This window comes from Ctenocephalides felis, unplaced genomic scaffold, assembly GCF_003426905.1.
Source record: "Ctenocephalides felis isolate EL2017-DRISC unplaced genomic scaffold, ASM342690v1 CF-g0.4_SCAFFOLD_00726, whole genome shotgun sequence".
Taxonomy (NCBI): domain Eukaryota; kingdom Metazoa; phylum Arthropoda; class Insecta; order Siphonaptera; family Pulicidae; genus Ctenocephalides; species Ctenocephalides felis.
In genome coordinates, this window is record NW_020536880.1 from 1131 (window position 1) to 21979 (window position 20849).

Consider the following 20849-nt stretch of genomic DNA (forward strand, 5'->3'; position numbering starts at 1 on the left):
TATTACAAAATATTTTTTCATACAAAACTATAAAACACAAAATTATTTTTACTTTTGTGATAAACCGTACACTATGCGAGAAAATAGTGACAAACGCCGCGCCAGCTTGAACAACTTTGGGCCGACATTTTCGAATCTAAATCGTAAGTTAAAGGGTTAACAGTTAAATTTAATCTCTACCCCTCATAAGAAAAACTATGCAAATTTTAAGGAATTTACAGAGACTTACTATTATATAATATCTTCTGTATAGTCTTTATTGTTTATGTTAATTAATCAGAATCTGATGACATGGTAGATCCAACATTTTCTGAAACTCGCCGATCATTTTTTACGCTATTTGAGAAATTTCCTCGATAACACACATAATTTTTATCAGTCTCCCTTAAACGAACTTCATGCAGCAGTTCTGGACGAGGTAGTAAACTCTTCAAACTGTTCCAAATAAATATCGCAAGATTTTCAGTCGTACTTATCTAAAAAAAAAATCGATCGTTAGAAAGTATCATTACACACACACACACACACACACATATATATATATATATATATATATATATATCTTGATAGTTTTTTCGACGTTGAAACATATTTCAAAGTAACTAGCAGCCCATTCGTCAAAATAAAAAAGGTATAAAGTATGAAAACTTTTATTTATACGTTTCGACACAAGATGCGTGTCATCATTCAGCAACACAGGACAAAAACACTCAATAAAAACTTTATTTTAAAAAATTAAACTGATAACATATTAGAAACTCAACTCAACTGTGACAGTTGAGTATGGTGCTCGGTATGGGCGTGTTTCTTGCCTCACAATGTTAAATTTCAAAACTTTTAGTCAAATTAGTTTTCAAATCTTTTAGTTATTCATAATTTTTTCTACAAAAATGTTTTTTTCTAATATGTTATCAGTTTAATTTTTTAAAATAAAGTTTTTGTCCTGTGTTGCTGAATGATGACACGCATCTTGTGTCGAAACGTATAAATAAAAGTTTTCATACTTTATACCTTTTTTATTTCGACGAATGGGCTGCTAGTTACTTTGAAATATATATATATATATAATATATATATATATATATAAAAGGTTTTTTAATAAACTATTTCTTTATTTATTTATTTATTTGCTGTCGACGTTTCGGAACTAGGTACGTTCCATCTTCAGTACATCTGTCAAGAAACATGATCTTGATGAAATTTAAGCAAACAATATGTTTAAGAAAAGAAAATGGATTTTTCTTAAATAATAAATTAGTTGAAAAAATAAAATAATAATGTACAGAAATATAGTAATATGATCAAAATGAAAATGATAAAAATAAATTACAAACAGCCGATCTCATAACATCGAGAGAATAATATATTGTTTGGTTTTCAAATAACGATTTTAAAAAAGACAGAACTTATAGTAATTTTGATTTACTAAATTTACCTATTCGGCTGACAAATAACTCATAAATTCAATTTTTGATAAAATCTTTTTTAGTGAAAAAGTAATAACGTATATTCAAACATACAGGTAATTAATTCAATTCTGTCATTAACCTTTTCTTAAAATTTTCCAAAACTTTCAAATTTTTTTTATCATTTGTAATATCCTGTTATATAATCCACTCATTTATTTTTATCATTTTTATTTTGATCATATTACCATATTTCTGTACATTATTATTTTATTTTTTCAACTAATTTATTAATTAAAAATCCATTTTCTTTTCTTAAACATATCGTTTGCTTAAATCTCATCAAGATCATGTTTCTTGACAGATGTCCTGAAGATGGAACGTACCTAGTTCCGAAACGTCGACAGTGAATAAATAAATAAAGAAAGAAATAGTTTATTAAAAACCTTTTTTTTTTGTTTTTTTATTACTTTTTGGATTCTTGTTCGAAACTCTACAAAATATATATATATATATATATATATATATATATCGATATTCAAAAAAAAAAAATTTTTATAAAAAAAATTTTGAAAAAAAAATTAGAAACAAAATTTTTTTTCCAAAAGCAATTATTTTGTTGAAACAAGCAGAAAGTTCTTTGAATCATTAAAATCGGACGCTTAGTTCTCTCAAAAACTGCCATTTTTTGTACATTTAGCTTCGTATCTTCGAAATAGCTGGGCCTGCCTTTGCGAAAAACTAATAACCACTTCTCCCAATCATTACTAATTGAATGTTTGTAGATCATTCAAATCGGATGCTCCGTTCTCTCAAAAACTCGATTTCTATTTTCTGCACTCTTTGCTCTTTATCTCCGTAACTGCTGGACCTGCCTTTGCCAAAAACTAATCAGCACATCTCCTTATCAATAGGAATCGAATGTTTTTTGAACCATTCAAATCGGTTGATCCGTACGCCCGAAAACGTGGGCGAAAAATTGTATCCATACATACATACACACACACACACATACATCCATTTTTTCTGAAGTATGCCAAAATGTTCAGAAACCTTCAAAACGTCGAGAAATGTAAAAATTTTCAATTCCGATTTTCGGCCCATTACAATAACTTAAAGGAAGTTAAAAAATAGTATAAAGAAAAGTATAAACTGTTATCAAACTTCTAATCAGAATTCTGATTCTAATCAGAATCTATTCACACTCCAGTGCCTCATTTTTAATTTTAGAGGGATTTTAGGAAATAATAGCTACATCATTCAACCAATGCAAATATAAATTTTATGGGTACATTTTTACAGTGATACTACATTATATAACATTGATCTGGTATTTTGCCAGAAATAATAATTAGCAGATTTGGAATACCTATTTATTTAACTTATCATTTATGAAATTGATTTTTTTAAACTTAGATTTCTTGGGTTTTCACTATTTTTCTTGTTTACACCTTTGCCAGGGTAAAGATTCAGATGGTACTTTTTACGATACCCACATGTACCCTGTTATATTAGTTGTGTAAAAAAACTAATGAATCTAACTTAAAAAAAATAGCAATACATCTTATAAAACATTTGAATTACGTGGACTTATTCAAAGTCTCGTAATCTAAATAACAGTGCTCACAACCAAAAAATTAAACATAAATTTCTCCTTCGGGAAGTTAATAACTAAAGAAAATACATTTTTTATGTCGATTATCACCCATTACCTCCCACGTCGTAAAATTCAAGGTGATGGCTGATCACACATCTTTATCCATCTTTCAAATATTGTTATTAACTAGTGGTGTATGGCATCGTACCTTAAGGCAAATTGCTGGAACTTTCCGTACCGTAATGAAATATTCGAGAAACTTTAAACGTTTTCAAATATATTATTAGAAATACTGTAACTTTCATTATTTTTGCTATCTTGTTATATCTGATCAAATCAAATGTAAATCATAAATAAATCAATTTATCTCCAGAACATTAACAATCGTCATTTCATTTCGAATTCATTTTCAAAAAAATTGAAAGTTGCCTAATTTACACAAAATTGAAAAAGTGCTAGTCACAGTCTAAACGCATTTGCAAATAATTCTGTGCGACATTTTCACTTATACTGTGCTTAGCTTGGCGGCATTTTCACATTTTTCAATAGTTTTCACAAAATTGGAAAAGTGCTCCAGTACATAAACAGTCTAAACGCACTTGGGTAAACATTTGTACCAGAGTGGCGTTTAGACTGTGCTTAGCCTGGGTAATTTTTTGAATTTTTAATCCAAAATTACAAAAATATTTTTTGAATAAAAAAATTAGAAACATTTTTTTTCCAAAAGCAATTATTTTGTTGAAACAAGCAGAAAGTTCTTTGAATCATTTAAATCGGACGCTTAGTTCTCTCAAAAACTGCCATTTTTTCAACATTTAGCTCCGTATCTCCAAAACCGCTGGGCCTACACATCCATTTTTTCTGAGGTATGCCAAAATGTTCAGAAACCTTCAAAACGTCGAAAAATGCAAAAATTTTCCCTACGTGAAGTTAAAAAATTCTGAACTTCACTTGTTTTTGAGATATCGGTGGTGGACCTTCTTACCCGCGGACTTTAAAGCCCCTGCTCTATCCTATAACATTCCGAACAACTAACAATAATATGTTTTAAATAATTATATAAAGTAATATATAAAAATATTTAACAAATTCATTAAAATCACAACAAAAAATAAAGTTTTTTCTAACAATGTATGCACAGATAAAATATGATGATTAAAATTTCAATAGTTGAATACATCAATAAAAATATTCAAAAGACTTCTTACCACACTTTGAAAATATGGGACATCCTTATCTAAATTCTTGTGATCTAGAGGCTGCATAATTGCTTCATCCATATATTTCTTCAGTTCTGAGATATTCATAACCATTCCTGTGTGCGGATCAACAGGCCCTTTAAGAACTACTTCGACTGAAATTAATTTCGGTTTAAGTTCTAAAAATATTGCTTATTTCATATTTTTTTTTCTTAAAATTAAATCATAAATTCTATCATAACAAAACTGCATTAAACGCAATTTACCTTATCCCAAAAGAAATACCCATACACTATTGGCAGACATTTATAATAATATAATTCAAATAATATTGTTAATAAACTAGTTGGTAATAAGTACTCTATGTTATATCAAGTAAATCGTCTAATTTTAATTATAACAAACGTCAAAAAAACACTCATTTTCTCAAACTTTGATGAATTTTTAAAACTAAACTACTTGTCGGCCGTAATATTTATTACTAATAAGTTTTATAAGACCATGATATATATCGCCAAAAAAAAGTTCCATAAAAATCGGCTTAAATTTTTTTCAACAGTTAATTACAAGAAAATTCCCAAATTATATCTTTCGAACAGTTTTTGATTTTTTAAAATCGATTCGGTAGTATGAGCTCAAATGTGGACGAAAAGTTTAACACTTTTTTACCAAATTACAAAGAAATGGCTCGGCCGATCGCTGCACAAAACTGAGAAAAGATAATCTACATCAAATACATCGATTGGCTTTTAAATGTTTGAAATTGGTTCAGGCGTTTTTGAGCAAACGTCGACGAAAGTTATAATTTTGACAAAAGCCAAACAATCGACACTAATTTTTGCAAACTTTGACGATTTTTTTAAAATTAAACGACTTGTCGAAGACCGTAATATTTTAGTATGATCTATAAGACTATGGTATCTACCGTCAAAGAAAAATTCATAAAAATCGTCAAAAAAAAATTTTTTTTAATACTTTATTACAAGAAAACGGCCCGTCCGATCTTTACCAAAAACTAATCAGCACGATTCCCAACCGATGTCTTTCGAACGGTTTTTGAATTTTCAGAATCGATTCAGAATTGCGGGCTAAAACGTGGACGAAATTTTTTTCACTTTTCTGCGATTTACAAAGAAACGGCCCGGCCGATCGTCGCACAAGACTGAGAAACGCTAGTCCTCATCGAGATACATCGAATGGCTTTTAATTTTTGAAATCGGTCGAACCGTTTTTAAGAAAACGTCGATTTACGGCAAAAAATCTGTTCACAAACACGCACACACACACATACACACACACAAACTTTTTCCAAATTTGTTCTCACTCGATTCAGAATGGCTTGAAACGTCGAGAAAACATAAAATTAGCGAATCGGATTTTTTGATAAAAACATAAACTTCTCCTTCAGGAAGTTAATAAACTTTAACTCATTTTATTTATTATTCAATTTTATGTGTAATACTACACAACAATTTTTACAAACATATCTTGTTTCGGTCAGCAACGTTCGGCCATAATAACACGAGTTAACTCGAGTCAACTAACAAAAATAGAGTATAGATAAGTACCATAGAAAATTAAGGGGGTATTTGGGTGTATATTCTAGTGTAGAGCGATGAATTTTAGGTCATTTTTAAAGTATCGTAAAAGAAGGCAATGAATGTTTTTACTATCCATTTTTTACCACTTGTTTATTAATATTATTAAAATACAATACAAAAATTAAAAAATAAAGTTGAAAATTTTAAAAACTGGCAGCTGATGAAGTGGGTGGTCTCAAAAAATTGGCACCTCAGTCTTGACATGATTTTAGCCCTCCTAGCCATACGAAATAAAAGAAATAAAAAGATTATTAATCTACAATGATGTCGCAATCGCCCGAACTAGTGATGAGTAAAAAAAATTTTTTTTACAAATTGGCACCTGTTTGAAAAAAAAGTATTTTTTTTTCTTTCTTTTACTGTTTTTATGATTTTCTCAAATTTTTTAAAAATAGTAAAAATTGGAATTTGGGGATAATCTTAGTTCGGGCTATAGATAGGTCTATAAACAAGACTCTCTGAAAATTTCAGGTGAATCGGTCGATTAAAACTCGAGAAATCGTGTCAACAGTACTGAAAAAGTCTGTTCTGAGAAAAACGCATTTAAAGTTTTGCGTGAAACCAAACCAGTATGGAAACCGAGTCAGTAAAATGCCTATATCTCCGAAAATTATTCAAATTTTCAAAAACCTTCTCATACCCATATTCTTAGATAGTTAAACTATGAAAATATGAAATAATAAAATGATTTTTTGAATTTATGCAATAGAATATCATCCCCTTAAAGGTAGAGGATGATTACGAAGCCTAGGTGTTCTCTTAGGTTTGGAAATCGCGGTACTATCAGTACAAATAGTACTGAAAAGTCGTCATAATATAGATAATGCATAAACAAAGAATTAATTTACTTGAGACTTTCGTGTTTAAAATCAAATTCTATAAATATTTTTAAATAAACTTGAATTATGAATAAAACAATGAGATTTGCTAAAATAATAAGTTACCTGTATAATTATGACCATGACCATTATAATTGTTGCATTTTCCATATAACGCTTCATTTGCCTCCGGAGATAACAATAAGCTGAAAAATATAATGTATAAATGACATTACATAAATACTATTAATATATTAATATTTAATATATATATATATATATATATATATATATATATATATATATATATAGTCCTTTTGGTGGTCAAAAATGATCATTAGACATATGCATATCAAATTATCAGATATTTTATAGAGGTTTTCATAATGTTGTACACATTTTGTGTAAATTTTATTGGGATCCGTACCAAGATTTTTAATTTTGAAGTTTATTTATATGGTCCAAACAAATGTACTCGACATTTTCGACAGTATGGAATAACCGATTTGGATAATTTAAAAATAATTCGATTCGTATCGATAAGGAGACGTACTTCATCTTGTCAATACAAGTAAAATGTTTTTTGAATTATTAAAATTATTTTCTTAAAAACTGAGTTACCGTTTTTGGCACTTTTTGCCCCGTAGCTTCAGAACGGCTAGACCCGCCTCCGCCAAAATCTAATCAGCACGTGTCCTTATTAATAGGAATCGAATGTTTTTTGAATGATTAAAATCGGTTGAACCGTGTTCCCGAAATAGTCGACGAAAATTTGTAACCGCCCGCACACACACACATACATCCGATTTTTCTAAGGTATGCCAAAATATTCAGAAACCTTTGAAACGTCGAGAAATGCAAAAAATTTTATTTTCGATTTTTTTGCGATTACTATAACTTGCCCTACGTGAAGTTAAATATTTAGAATCACCTGTGCAATCGATGACAAGCGCTGAACGTTTCTTTCCTGGTGAGATAAATCACTGGCAATGACATTGTAAATGTGGTTTTTCAATACCTGCAAATTTTATTATGTTTGAATATAATTTTTATATAAAAAATACAATAACAGATTTTACACACACATGCACATACACACACACACACACACATATCTTATATATAAAATTCTTCTGTAACAATGTAAGTTTCATTAATCCTCCTAAACTATAATTTGGATTTTCACGAACCTTCCTGAAGTTTGTTCGAGAAATTTTCTAGAATGTTTTGATTCATAGAAATATAGTTAGATTGTAGAAATAAATGGAAAAAATTACAAAAAACCGCTTATCATTGTTTGACCTTTAAAATATTTAAGGCACGGTTTGACATTAAAAACAAATGACAACTTTCATTTTTCAAACATTTCTATTCACTTATAGGCTAAGGCAATATTAAAATATAATAAATTCATGAATAAAAATAAAGAAAATGTAATGTCTACATTATTATTGTCGAAAAGCAACTGAGATGTGCCATAATTAAAATAATATAAGATGCAAATAATATAACATTCGTCTGACAGTCTGCGCGTACGACTGACGCGCACGGCGAATCGTGTTCTCAACGTGCGCGTGGTTTTGCTTGCAATAATTTTGTTAGCGCACTTTGCGAACAGATTCGCCGTACGAATTCATCCAAAGGAGACGAGCCATAAGTGATTACGCGCAAAAATATTCAATTTGCAGTCGTTTTGCCTTACTATACTATGTCACAATACAAAAAAAAATTACTCATTCAAAAAATTATTTAGAACTTTCATTGTGTTAAAAATTCATATGGTTGGCATTGGGTACGGAATATTTACTCAATGGAGCGCTTTGGGTCTGAACTTTTTTTACTGTTTTCCAATTCGTTTGGAATTTTGGAATTAGGCTCATCTTACTCTCAAGCTCAAAAGTAAAAACAATTTAGACTCCTTTGCACTACCCGGGGGGATGCCATTTCTTTTCAGTGGTGTAATAACGTTGGGTGTGGATAAAAGAACTAATTAAAAGAGAAATAATGTTTTTCAAAGAAGCAAATACTTTTCAAGTTACTGGCTACTGAAAATTTGTTTCTTTTTGCGTTTTTTATCGTTTTTTGCTAATATCTTCAAAAATATACATTTTAACGAAAATTATGTAATGAACAAAATTATATCAATAAAAATCCTAATAAATCGCTATTTTACAGTATTCTAGGAACAATACTAAGTTAATTATGAAAATGGGTTTTTATAGTTCTCAAAATAAGCTTCAAAAGAAGTACTTCTGCGTGTAAAATGAGTGAGCTATCATGCAATTAAAAGATGCATACAATGTTTTTTTTTTCATTTAAATCAAATAGTTTATGAGTGCCATACGTATAAAAGTATATACGAGGTCTGTTCAAAAAGTTTTCGTAATTTTCGTTTTTTTTCAAAAAAATATTTATTTATTCGTCTACATTAATGTGGTCCCCTTCAAAGTAGTCCCCCCCAGATATAATACACTTATGCCAGCGTTTTTTCCAATTTTCGAAGCACCCTTGATATTCACTTTTTGATATGTCCTTGAGCACTCTCGGCGATTTTCTTCAATCGAGGAAAACCGCCGTCCTTTCATGGGTCTCTTCAACTTTGGGAATAGGAAAAAGTCACACGGAGCCATATCTGGTGAATTTTTGCACTTTGCAACACTTTATTTCATTTTTTACGCAAAATTTAATACAAATTCTTTGACTTTTTCAATTCTTCCATTGTAAAAATCGCCGAGCTCAGAAAAACACGTCGAACCTTAGCGACTACCACAGACAAAGTAAACAGTGAATATAGCTGAAAATTTCATCATACTTTAGGGGCATGTATACCAACACAATAAAAAAAAATTTTGACAATCAGACACTCCAGACCCGCGAAATTTAATTATTAGTAATTCCGGGTACTTTTTGAACACACCACGTATATGAAAATTCATGGTATTTTTCAGACTAATTATTGCTTTTTATTATATTTTTGTTACACAAATATTGATAGAGTTATGATTGTTTAAAGAGTGCGCGGCTGTCCAACCAGAGTGTATTTCGAGCCCTTTAACCCTTCGCCGTTTCAAAATAAGAGAAGTTACGGTAAAATTTATGATAGAGTAAGTTGTAGCTCATTTAATCACCTTTAAAATAGTATATTACAAGTTATGATAAAATCAGAATTAAAAGAGTTATAATCCAATTAATGCTGGAAATGCAAATTATTTTCACTTCTGAACTTTAGATTAAGATAAGCTGGGCATACGCCTTTTTCCTCTCCATTTACTGCAATAATTTTGTTGGTAGTAGGTTGAATAGAGCAGATTTGAGCAAAATTTGACAAATTAATTCACTTCAAATATGAACTTAAGTAATAATGTATATTGAATTATTAGTGTGAAAAATGCAATTTAGATATTAAAATACTAAAAGCCAGTTAAAATATGGTACGAAATTATAAAAATTGTAGGCAACATTATTGAAGCAATTATTTTGGGTAGAAAAATCCAAGGTGATATTGTACCTTGACCGCATGCTATATATTAATTATTTCTGAATTTGTTATTCTTTTCAAAAGATTTCAATTTTCAACATCTTTGCTATGACAATAAATACATGGTGATAAATTTGGAAAATCAATGTTTTAGCCGTGAATAAACAAAAAATCATTCATTTAAACATCCACATTTACAGGTATGTCTAAAAATATTGTATAACCCTTAAATTCAATAAAATAAATTGAGCTATTGGAAATAAATTTATTCTATAAATCACAGTGTATAATTTTTAATATATAATTTTATTGAACATATTTTAATATTTGTTAAAGGGATATAGATTAGTGTAAATAGTAACTCGAAAACAGTGATTATTTTTAACTGAACGGTATAAATATTAGTATAGGATATTAAAAAAACGTAGAGGTGGGTACAGGACAACGTCTGTCGGGTCATCTAGTATATATATATAAATACATAGTGCGACATCTGTGCGCCACTCAAATATTATGATACATAAGAATATTTATAAACCACTTAACCTCTAATTAAATCCATGTGGGCTGTTCTATAATATCTATTCATCATGGAATCAAAATAATAATTTGAGTCTCAACATCACCAATTAAATAAATATTGTGCTGCAAAATTAATCTTGATTTTTGATTTGATTGTTGATTTTTAGATCATTCAAATCAGGTGCTTAGTTCTCTCAAAAACTGCCCTTTCTTGCACATTTAGCTCGGAATCTGCAAAACAGCAGGACCTGCCTTTGCCAAAAGTTAATAATCACTTCTCCGCATCATTACTAATTGAATGATTTTTAAATCTAATAAATTTATTAAAGTTTTATGGATAAGTGTTTGAGGGCCAAATTTTTATTCTGAAAGAACATCATGATCCACTAAATTAATATTAGCACCAATTTTCATGCTAGTTGGGTGATGGGATAGAAAATTAACGTATCTGCCTGTCCACGTAGGTTTTTGATACCAGTGGGTAATGATTTTATTTTCTGGAGTTTTATTGATATTGTAGTCGAAAAAACTTATTGAATTATTGCGCTCCTTTTTAAAAGTGATAGTGAGATGTTTAGTGAGAGTTAAAAAAATTTCAAAGTGATCGAAATTAATCGCAGTAATACAAGTAAAAAAACATTGAAGAGCTTAAAAACTTTTTTTAGAGGTGTTTTTTTAATGGTTTGATTGATTGAATTTTGAAGGACCAATTGTAAAATACTCTAATTATAACTGTATATATTTATTTTATATTAATTACAATATGTTTTTAATATCGTAATGATTGACTTTTTTATATGATTTCGGATTGATGCAATTGAACATGAGGTATTGAAAGAGTTCAGCGAAGGCAGGTGAATTAAGAGATCCCATAGGTGTACTGAAAATTTATGAGTAGAACTGTGAATTGAATTCGAAGTAGGTGTTTGAGACTATAAATTTAGTCGACTCTCGAAACCATGAATAGACAGTGTGGTTGGGCAGCAATCTCGTCTTATCTAGCCGAGATAGAATCTAATATTAGTTCCAGTGGGACTTTCGTAAAATGGGAAACTATATCTTCTAGACCAGTGTTTCCCAACGTGGGGCGCACGTCCCACCGGAGGGCAATTTGTAAATTCAGGGGAGCAATTGCAAAACTCTGGATACTACATTTACTTTTTTGCTTCAAAATACTTATTAGATTTTACAAAAAAAGAATTATTAAATATAAATAACTTCCCGTAGGGAAAGTTATTGTAATCATCCAAAAATCGAAATTAAAAATGTTTACGTTTCTCGACGTTTTGAAGGTTTCTGAAGATTTTGGCATACCTCAGAAAAAAAGGATGTGTATATGTATGTATGGATACAATTTTCGTCTACGTTTTCGGGCGCACGGATCAACCGATTTGAATGGTTTGAAAAACATTCGATTCCTATTGATAGGAAGATGTGCTGATTAGTTTTTGGCAAAGGCAGGCCCAGGAATATTTTTTTCTCCAAACGACATCTATTTTTTAACTGGACCCTAATCCTTCCTTCCCTATCTGATTGCGTGACTATTCAATTTCAAGTGGTTTCCAAGTGGTTAGAGAATGCGGACACCGACGACCGTTGGTGTGGCAGAGGACAGTGTATCGAGCGACTTGTAACGCATAACACATAATGCTAATTTAGGTTTCCATATTTTAAATTTTAAATTATAACACACTGATGATGAGACAAACCTAGTCTCGAAACGTTTGTGAAAATTATTATTTAATACTTTAGTGCAAAAAAGAGTGTTGTTTGTTCATATTTCCAAATTAATATATATTATATATATATATATATATATATATATATATATATATATATATATATATATGATGAAAGTTTTGTCGACGTTGATACATATTTGTAAAATTTTTGAGCCCAACCGTCGAATTAAAAAAAGATTAAATAACAAAATTATTTATTCCATTATACGTTTCGACACTTGATGTGTGTCATCATTCAGTAATCTAAAAAAACATTTAACATAAATACACAAGTGATGATAAATATAAATATAAGGTTGTCAAATATCTCCCTTCCGCCTTTTTGTCTTTTGAATTTCGCGGCTATGTACAAAGCGCTACAGAGCTCGTATCTGGCGAAACTATACATAATTTGAAAGGTCTTGACATAACCAACAAAACGACGCTATGCATGATTAGTTTGGATATTGCGTTCAACAGTTATAGACGTGTAAACATGGAGTTCACTAACGCCGAAATTCGCGCTATTTTAAAGTTTTCCTTCGTTAAAGGCAAATCCGCTAGAGAAACGTTCCGTGAGATTAATGGTGTTTTGGGGGATGGTACTCTATCACTTCGAACCGCGGAGGAATGGTTTCGACGATACAGAGCCGGTGAAAACGACACCATGGATAAGCCAGCCGGCGGAAGACCTGTGACGACAAATACCGATCAAATCATGGAATACATCGAGTTAGACCGGCATGTGGCATCTCGTGACATCGCCCAGGAGATGGGAGTTAGTCACCAAACCATTTTAAACCATCTGCAGAAGGCTGGATACAAAAAAAAGCTTGATGTTTGGGTGCCGCATGATTTGACGCAAAAAAACCTTCTGGACCGAATCAACGCCTGCGATATGCTGCTGAAACGGAACGAACTCGACCCATTCTTTAAGCGGATGGTGACTGGCGACGAAAAATGGATCACATACGACAATATCAAGCGAAAACGGTCGTGGTCGAAGGCCGGTGAATCGTCCCAAACAGTGGCCAAGCCGGGATTGACTTGGGATTGAATTTGTGTAAAATAATAAAATACTATTAATTAACAAACGAGAAATAGGAGGAGCACATATTGCCCTCATAACATATTTAATGTTATGGTAGCATAGCGTTGTGTGCACTGTTCAAGGCTAAATCGCAGTGTAGGCAACGCACGTGTATGGGAGTGGGAGGAGTAGCAAGAACGAAAGGGGAAAGAAAAACAGAGAAGAAATATAACGAATGAAAGATTCTAAAACTGTATTGAATTACTTTTTATGAAATTAATAATTACTTTGTAACTATCATGTAAGAGATGAGAGGAATTACGTTTGTTTACACAAGACATATTGAGGGATATAAGTAAAGACTCAACTATCTTTCTATGGTCACCGTTTTTTTCAATATAAAGGATTGAGGGATTTGACATGTTAAAAGTGTGGTTCAGGTTTATCATATGTTCAGAAAGCATCGTTTTGAATTGATTTGGGTTTCTGGAATTATAAGTATGTTGATTAACCCTCTTGTATATATATTGGAAAGTTTCACTAATGTAACAACTATTGCAATCATTGCAGTCCAACCTGTAAACAGAATCAGTAATCCTATCAGCGGGAGTTTTTGATTTAAGAGGAGAAAAAAGGCAACGGAAAGTGTTATCAAAACTGAAAACCAAAAGAAAACCTTCAGCGGCAAATAACTTTTTTAAAAAATAAGAAAAACTGCTTAAAAAAATTAGATTTTGAAAAAGAATTGTTAAGATAGGAAGAACTGTTTAAATTGTTTTGTAAAAACTCTAATCTATTTTTAATGACGTTATTTACTAAATATGAAGGATAAGAATTATTATTCAAAACAGCACGAACTAAAGATAGTTTTTTTCCAAAAAATCTTATCACTTAACAAAATGGCCCTATCTATTAAGGAAATGACAACTGAAATTTTTATGGAACGAGAGTGATAAGAAAAATAATTTAAATATCGGCCAGACCAAGTTGGTTTTTGGAACCAGTCAGTGAGGATGACATGATTATTTCTTATAAGTTTTAAGTCTAAGAAACTGATAGAATTACTAGCTTCAAGTTCACAAGTGAACTGCAAATGCTTATTAAAAGAATTAAAAGAATTTAAAGTGTGGGATACATAATCATTATCTAAACACAAGAGGATGTTATCAACATATCTATAATAAAAATAAGGTTATATATAAGGGTATATATATATATATATATATATATATATATATATATAGTGTGTGTGTGTGTACGAGGTGTGTTTAAAAAGCACACGATTTTTTTTAATGTTTTGGGTCCGGAAAGAACTATTAACAAACTTTTCTATCAACAAACTGTGTTTTTATGGCTCGTTGACTTTTGCTTTTGAAAGAAAACGCTATGTTTTCTTGTCTTTCTTCAACTTTGGCTACAGGAAACAATCATATGGAGCCATTAAAACAAAACTTCCGGGGCCACTCTAAACACTTCTTTTTTTACAGCAGACTCATCATGGGCTTTTCCTAACATTTCACAAACTTTGTTAAGCTTTATCTAAAATTTTACGAAAAAAATAATTCAATTTGCTGGACTTTTCCAGTCTTCCAACAAGCAAAAATCGCATCAAAACACGTCGAACCTTAGCGGCTACTACAGCCAAAGAAAGCAGTAAATATAGCAAAAAATTTTATCATCAAATTCCACTTTAGGGGCATCTATATCGACACAATAAAAAAGTTTGTTAATCCGTAAAATTAAAAAATTGCGTGTAGTTTTAGAACGCATCTCGTATATTAAATGTGTGATCATTAAGCAATAAAAAACAAATCTTACTTTGCAACAATTAACTATTAAACTTGCATGCCCACGACACTAACAATTTGTCGAATTGTGCAATTATCATATTATAAAAGCACGCTTAAGATAATTACACGAGCAAGCAACTCACCTTATAGCAATCACACGACGACAATATGAATATATTCATTCACATATTGTCAAGTCGCCCAAAAAAGAGGTTAGCTGTCAAATTGTAGTATAGATACGATGCATAGATAAAAGAAGAGTTTCACGTTTCGCTGGAGGAGAGACTTGACATAAGTAGCTTCTCGCAGTGATGTTGACAGATGCACATGATGCCTCTGCGCATGGCTTAGTGTGTTAAAATGATGTGAAGTTCGCGGCATTTTATATCAAGGCTGACCCACAATAATAGGAAAGTTAATAAATAAACTAGTGGGACGCATGGCATCTTGCCTTAAAGCAAATTGCTGGAACTTCCCGTACCAAAAATTATTTTTTTTAAAAAGATTAACATTTTAAACAATTAAAATCGGACGCTCCGTTCTCTTAAAAACTGAGTTACCGTTTTTGGCACTTTTTGCCTCATATCTTCGGAACGGCTAGACCTGCCTTCGCCAAAAACTAATCAGCACGTCTCCTTATCAATAGGAATCGAATGTTTTTTGAATTATTCAAATCGCTTCATCCGTGTTCCCGAAATCGTCGACGAAAATTTGTATCCGCACACACACACACACATACATCCATTTTTTCTAATTATAAGGTATGCCAAAATATTCAGAAACCTCTGAAACGTAGATATATAAAAATTTTCATTTTCGATTTTTTGCGATTACTATAACTTACCCTACGGAAAGTTAAAAATAAATATATGAATTTAGTAATTTGATATATGATTTTAATCATTTGAAATTAGTAATTTGATTCGATTTGCTTGAAATTAAATAATTAACTTCAATAATTTGATCCATTATTCTATTCAATTTAATCATTTGACTTTATTGAATTTAAACACTCAAATTATTATCACTTGAACATTCACTTTAGTATTTTACAGGTATGTATTTTGCTGGTTAGTTAATTTATGTTTAAATTTCAAATGATCACTAAATATTTATCCTGGTCGTACGGACAATATTAAGGTAATCATTGTTTAAATATAAACAACATTAGGTAAATAGAATTAATATCATTTTATTAATTTATAAATACTTCATTAAAATTATATTAATTAATAATATATTATATTATATTAATGTACTTAATTATTATAATTACTTCAGCTAAGTTTAACTTTCTAAACTGAAGACTAAAATTACACATTTTATATAATAAATTTTGTTGTATACATCTACATAGACCGAATTCAGGAATTTCCTGTAATCTGTATATATGCAGACAACTAAACATTGTCAATTTTTCTGAAGAGTAATATGATTCGAATAAAAGATAAATTTCTGCAATGAACAGTTTCCTTTTAGATTAAAAGGATTAAAGAATTTACTTACTCTACTCTAAAAATATATCAATGCACGCTCGCACATGCTTCTGGTGCTTTATCATTCAATTAAAATTAAATTATAGAATAATCATAGAATATTCAAAAATAATTCTTAACAAATATAATGTTTCATAATAAAAAATATGCAATTGAGTAATAGAATATATGTAGTACTATTCTGCTAGGAAATTTTCTTGCTTAACTGCGCCAATTTCTTCTAGATGACTTTGAAAACCGTCGGGCACTCTTCCTTCATCCAAATCTACAGCCCATTGTCGATACTGAAATATATTCAATTTGATTACTTCAAATGTTTGCAATATTTATGTGTGTGGAATCATTTCATATTTTAAATAATTGAATAATTGAATGAGGAAGCCGCCGCTCCGGCGGCAAAATTCATATGAATCTCGGAGTTCGCCAGTGGAAAGTGTTCAAAGTTGATAAAATAAGTTTTTTAACTTCCCGTAAGTTATAGTAATCGCAAAAAAATCGAAAATGAAAATTTTTATATTTCTTTACGTTTCAAAGGTTTCTAAACATTTTGGCATACCTTAGAAAAAATGGATGTATGTGTGTGTGTGTGTGTGTGTGTGTGTGTGTGTGTATGTGCGTGTGTGTATGTATGTGCGGATACAAATTTTCGTCGACGATTTCGGGAACACGAATCAACCGATTTGAATAATTAAAAAAACATTCGATTCGTATTGATAAGGAGACGTGCTGATTAGTTTTTGGCGAAGGCAGGTCTAGCCGTTCCAAAGATACCGTGCAAAAAGTGCCGAAAACAGTAACTCAGTTTTTAAGTGAACGGAGCGCCCGATTTGAATAATTCAAAAAACATTTCACTTGCATTGACAAGATGAAGAATTGATCAAATTTTCATGAAGACAGGTCTAGCGGTTTCGGAGATCTAATGAAAAAAGTAAAAAAAAAAATGCCATTCGGCGGTTAAAAATGATCATTAGACATATGCACATCAAATTATCAGATATTTTATAGAGATTTTAACAATAAGTATATTTTTTTTTTACATTTCTATGGGTTCCGTACCAATGCTTATGCGTTAGACGGCGGCGCGGCACTTGCGCGCTTTGACATTGCGTCTCTATGCAGTTCAAGCAGTACGATTGCTTTGAAAAAAAAGTTCAGAATTTCCAAAATATGTCAAAATGAAGAAAACATTTTTCTTTTCAACAAAATTTTGTTCTCAAAAAAATTTTTTTTTTTCAAAATTAACTAATTTTTTCGAAGTAAATTTTTTTCAAAAATGTTAATCGTTTTTAAAAAAATAATTTTTCGTACGGGAAGTTCCAGCAATTAGCCTTAAGGCACGATGCCTTAATTGCCTCAAGACAGAATTCCACTTACAGCTAGTTAATCTTAACATATGCAGTAATATATAGCATTAGTAGAAGTAGGAACATAACATTCATATAATGGACAAGAGATAAATTGAAAATTTGAATGAAATTTTTATTAGAAACTAGCAAACCCGACGAACTCCGTTTCGCCACCAGATGGTTTCGTGAGAAAGATGAAGTAATTTTTTGTTCGTTTTATATTTGAAAAGAAAAAAATTGATTTTATTGCACAACAGTAATGAATTTATTTCCATTACAAAAATGAAGTGTTTTTTAGATGAACTTCTCTAAGTAAATAAAAGTGAATCCGCAAATTATACGTTTCATTGTGCTCTTTGGTAAACCACATTTTTTGTTGTTTGGTCTGACGTTAACACAAACAAAGCGGATGGTTTTCCAACTCGTGCACAGGCAACGTATAACTGCCAAAGTGAAAAACAATGATTTTCTAAGTAATCTATTTGAGATTTATCCCGCAAACACTAAGCGATTGGCCTTGCGACTTGTTAATCGTCATTGCAAACGCAAGGCGAACTCGAAATTGCAATCGTTTGAAGTCAAACGGAAGACCAGTCAGAATCATTGGTATGTCACCAAATCGCCAGCAATTTTTGATTGAATGGTGAAATTCAGTGCGTGTACATCATTATTCTTTGCGGCAAATATTCTTGTTGACTTAACCAAGCATAATTCTGATAATTCTCACTAATGTCATTACTCGAATTTTCAATTACGGTGCGTGAAGTTCCAGCAATTTGCATTAGGCACGATGCCATGCACCACTGACTTTTCTTACCTATAAACCTTGCGGAGCCCGAGACCTTTCCAACGAATGCAAAATTGTCGAAATCGGTTCGTGCGTTCTGGAGTTATTTCGTCAAGAAGGAAAACCCGACTTATTTTTATATATATAGAAGATAATGTATGCATTGAAAATAGTCATACCTTTTCAAGTTCTTTGCGCAAAGCAAAAACAGCCTTTTCTCGATCTGCTACCAATTCTTCTAAATATTGATATCGTAATTTTTTTCTGGCTCTGCATTCTCTAGCGCTTTGCCTGCTGCGTTCTATACAAAATAAAAGAATGTTAAGCCCCTGTGTAAATATCTTTATATTATAATATGAAAATTCAATAGTAAATCTGCAAAGGATAAACTAGAGGGTGCATTGCATCGTGGCTTAGGGCAAATTGCTGGAACTTCCCGTATCGTACCAAAATGTTCGAGGAATATTGAATGTTTTCAAATTCAAATTTTTCAATATTCAAATAGATTATTATTAATATTGTAACAATGTCTAATATTTATAAGAATTATATAAACTGATTTAATTGATTTAAAGAACTTTCTGCTTGTCTTAATAAAATAATTGATTTTGAAAAAAAAATTTTGTTTCAATTTTTTTTCATTTTTTTTTTTAAATTTTTTGTATAAAGAAAATAATTCAGATTTTATTTTTAATTCTGACTATAGTTCAAATATACTTCAAACAAATAATTTCAACTTTGCAATTCAGTTTATATAATTCTTATAAATATTCGACAATGTTACAATATTTATAATAATCTATTTGAAAACATTCAGTATTCCTCGAACATTTTGTTACGATACGGGAAGTACCAGCAATTTGCCTTAAGGCACGATGCCACACACCCCACTAGTTTAATTTCTCATATTTTATGTATAAAACAATTAAATTGATGATCTTAATATCTAAATATTCACTAATAAATTTATTCACATATAATACCTATAATTTAGCTTTTACATCTACTTTTTCAGTAGAAGATTTTCTTCCAGGTTTGCGACCTCGTTTACCACCCTCCTTGCGTTCAACCCTCATACTGTCCTGAGAAAATATATAAAAATAAGTAAATTTTTTTTCAACAGTTAATTACAAGAAAACGGCTCGGTAGATTTTCACCTAAAATTAATCAGTACCATTCCCAACTAATATCTTTCGAACAGTTTTTGATTTTTTAAAATCGGTTCGGTAGGATGAGCTTAAATGTGGACGAAAAGTTTAACATTTTTTTCAACAGTTAATTACAAGAAAACGGCTCGGTAGATTTTCACCTAAAACTAATCAGTATCATTCAAAACTAATATCTTTCAAGAGTTTTTGATTTTTTAAAATAGGTTCGCTAGAATGAGCTTAAATGTGGACGAAAAGTTTAACACTTTTTTTCAACAGTTAATTACAAGAAAACGGCTCGGTAGATTTTCACCTAAAACTAATCAGTATCATTCCAACTAATATCTTTCGAACAGTTTTTGATTTTTTAAAATCGGTTCGGTAGGATGAGCTTAAATGTGGACGAAAAGTTTAACACTTTTTTTCAACAGTTAATTACAAGAAAACGACTCGGTAGATTTTCACCTAAAATTTATCAGTACCATTCCCAACTAATATCTTTCGAACAATTTTGATTTTTTAAAATCGGTTCGGTAGGATGAGCTTAAATGTGGACTAAAAGTTTAACACTTTTTTTCAAATTACAAAGAAACGGCTTGGCAGATCGTTGCACAAAACTGACAAACGATAGTCCTCACCGAAATACATCAAATAGCTTTTAAATTTCTAAAATCGGTTCAGGCGTTTTTGAGGAAAACGTCGATCAAATGTCTAATTTTGACAAATGCCAAAAAGACCATACTGATTTTTGCAAACTTTGACGAATTTTTAAAGCTGAACCAGTTGTCGTAGGGCCGTAATATTTAGTATGACCTAGAAAACTATGGTATCTATCGTCAAAAAAATAATCATAAAAAATCGTCGAATTTTTTTTTTTTAACTTTATTACAAGAAAACGGCCCGGCCGATC

The 20849-nt window shown here is 30.7% G+C and overlaps 3 protein-coding genes across 4 annotated transcripts; 1 reads left to right on the plus strand and 2 right to left on the minus strand.

Annotated features, from left to right (window-relative positions):
• Positions 1 to 229: 229 nt before the first annotated feature.
• On the minus strand, positions 230 to 15403 carry LOC113367700 (6-pyruvoyl tetrahydrobiopterin synthase-like). Of its 2 annotated transcripts, none has more exons than XM_026609283.1 (5): positions 15306 to 15403; positions 7553 to 7639; positions 6748 to 6827; positions 4212 to 4357; positions 230 to 476 (listed from the first exon to the last, which is right to left on the minus strand). In XM_026609283.1, the coding sequence occupies exons 2-5, from the start codon at positions 7615 to 7617 to the stop codon at positions 273 to 275; spliced, it is 495 nt and encodes a 164-aa protein (XP_026465068.1). In that variant the 5' UTR covers positions 7618 to 7639; positions 15306 to 15403; the 3' UTR covers positions 230 to 272. The 2 variants fall into 2 exon arrangements, with proteins under 2 accessions (XP_026465068.1, XP_026465075.1); XM_026609290.1 differs by lacking the exon at positions 15306 to 15403 and adding an exon at positions 15191 to 15301.
• On the plus strand, positions 12786 to 13399 carry LOC113367728 (histone-lysine N-methyltransferase SETMAR-like). The gene has a single exon (XM_026609312.1). The coding sequence runs from the start codon at positions 12794 to 12796 to the stop codon at positions 13397 to 13399; it is 606 nt and encodes a 201-aa protein (XP_026465097.1). The 5' UTR covers positions 12786 to 12793.
• Positions 15404 to 16508: 1105 nt separating the features above from the next.
• On the minus strand, positions 16509 to 19868 carry LOC113367717 (cAMP-responsive element-binding protein-like 2). Its single transcript, XM_026609301.1, has 3 exons — positions 19779 to 19868; positions 18971 to 19094; positions 16509 to 16942 (listed from the first exon to the last, which is right to left on the minus strand). The coding sequence occupies exons 1-3, from the start codon at positions 19865 to 19867 to the stop codon at positions 16835 to 16837; spliced, it is 321 nt and encodes a 106-aa protein (XP_026465086.1). The 5' UTR covers position 19868; the 3' UTR covers positions 16509 to 16834.
• Positions 19869 to 20849: the final 981 nt, after the last annotated feature.

Bases quoted from the DNA above. Each gene is read 5' to 3' on its own strand.
- LOC113367700 (XM_026609283.1), bottom strand. From the start codon at position 7,617: ATGTCATTGCCAGTGATTTATCTCACCAGGAAAGAAACGTTCAGCGCT. The intron at 6,828-7,552 runs GTGATTCTAAAT...TATATTTTTCAG, and splicing joins GCTTGTCATCGATTGCACAG to CTTATTGTTATCTCCGGAGG. The intron at 4,358-6,747 runs GTAACTTATTAT...AATTAATTTCAG, and splicing joins TCATGGTCATAATTATACAG to TCGAAGTAGTTCTTAAAGGG.
- LOC113367728 (XM_026609312.1), top strand. From the start codon at position 12,794: ATGATTAGTTTGGATATTGCGTTCAACAGTTATAGACGTGTAAACATG.
- LOC113367717 (XM_026609301.1), bottom strand. From the start codon at position 19,867: ATGAGGGTTGAACGCAAGGAGGGTGGTAAACGAGGTCGCAAACCTGGA. The intron at 19,095-19,778 runs ATAGGTATTATA...TTTATTTTGTAT, and splicing joins GTAGATGTAAAAGCTAAATT to AGAACGCAGCAGGCAAAGCG. The intron at 16,943-18,970 runs GTATGACTATTT...AATATATTTCAG, and splicing joins TGCGCAAAGAACTTGAAAAG to TATCGACAATGGGCTGTAGA.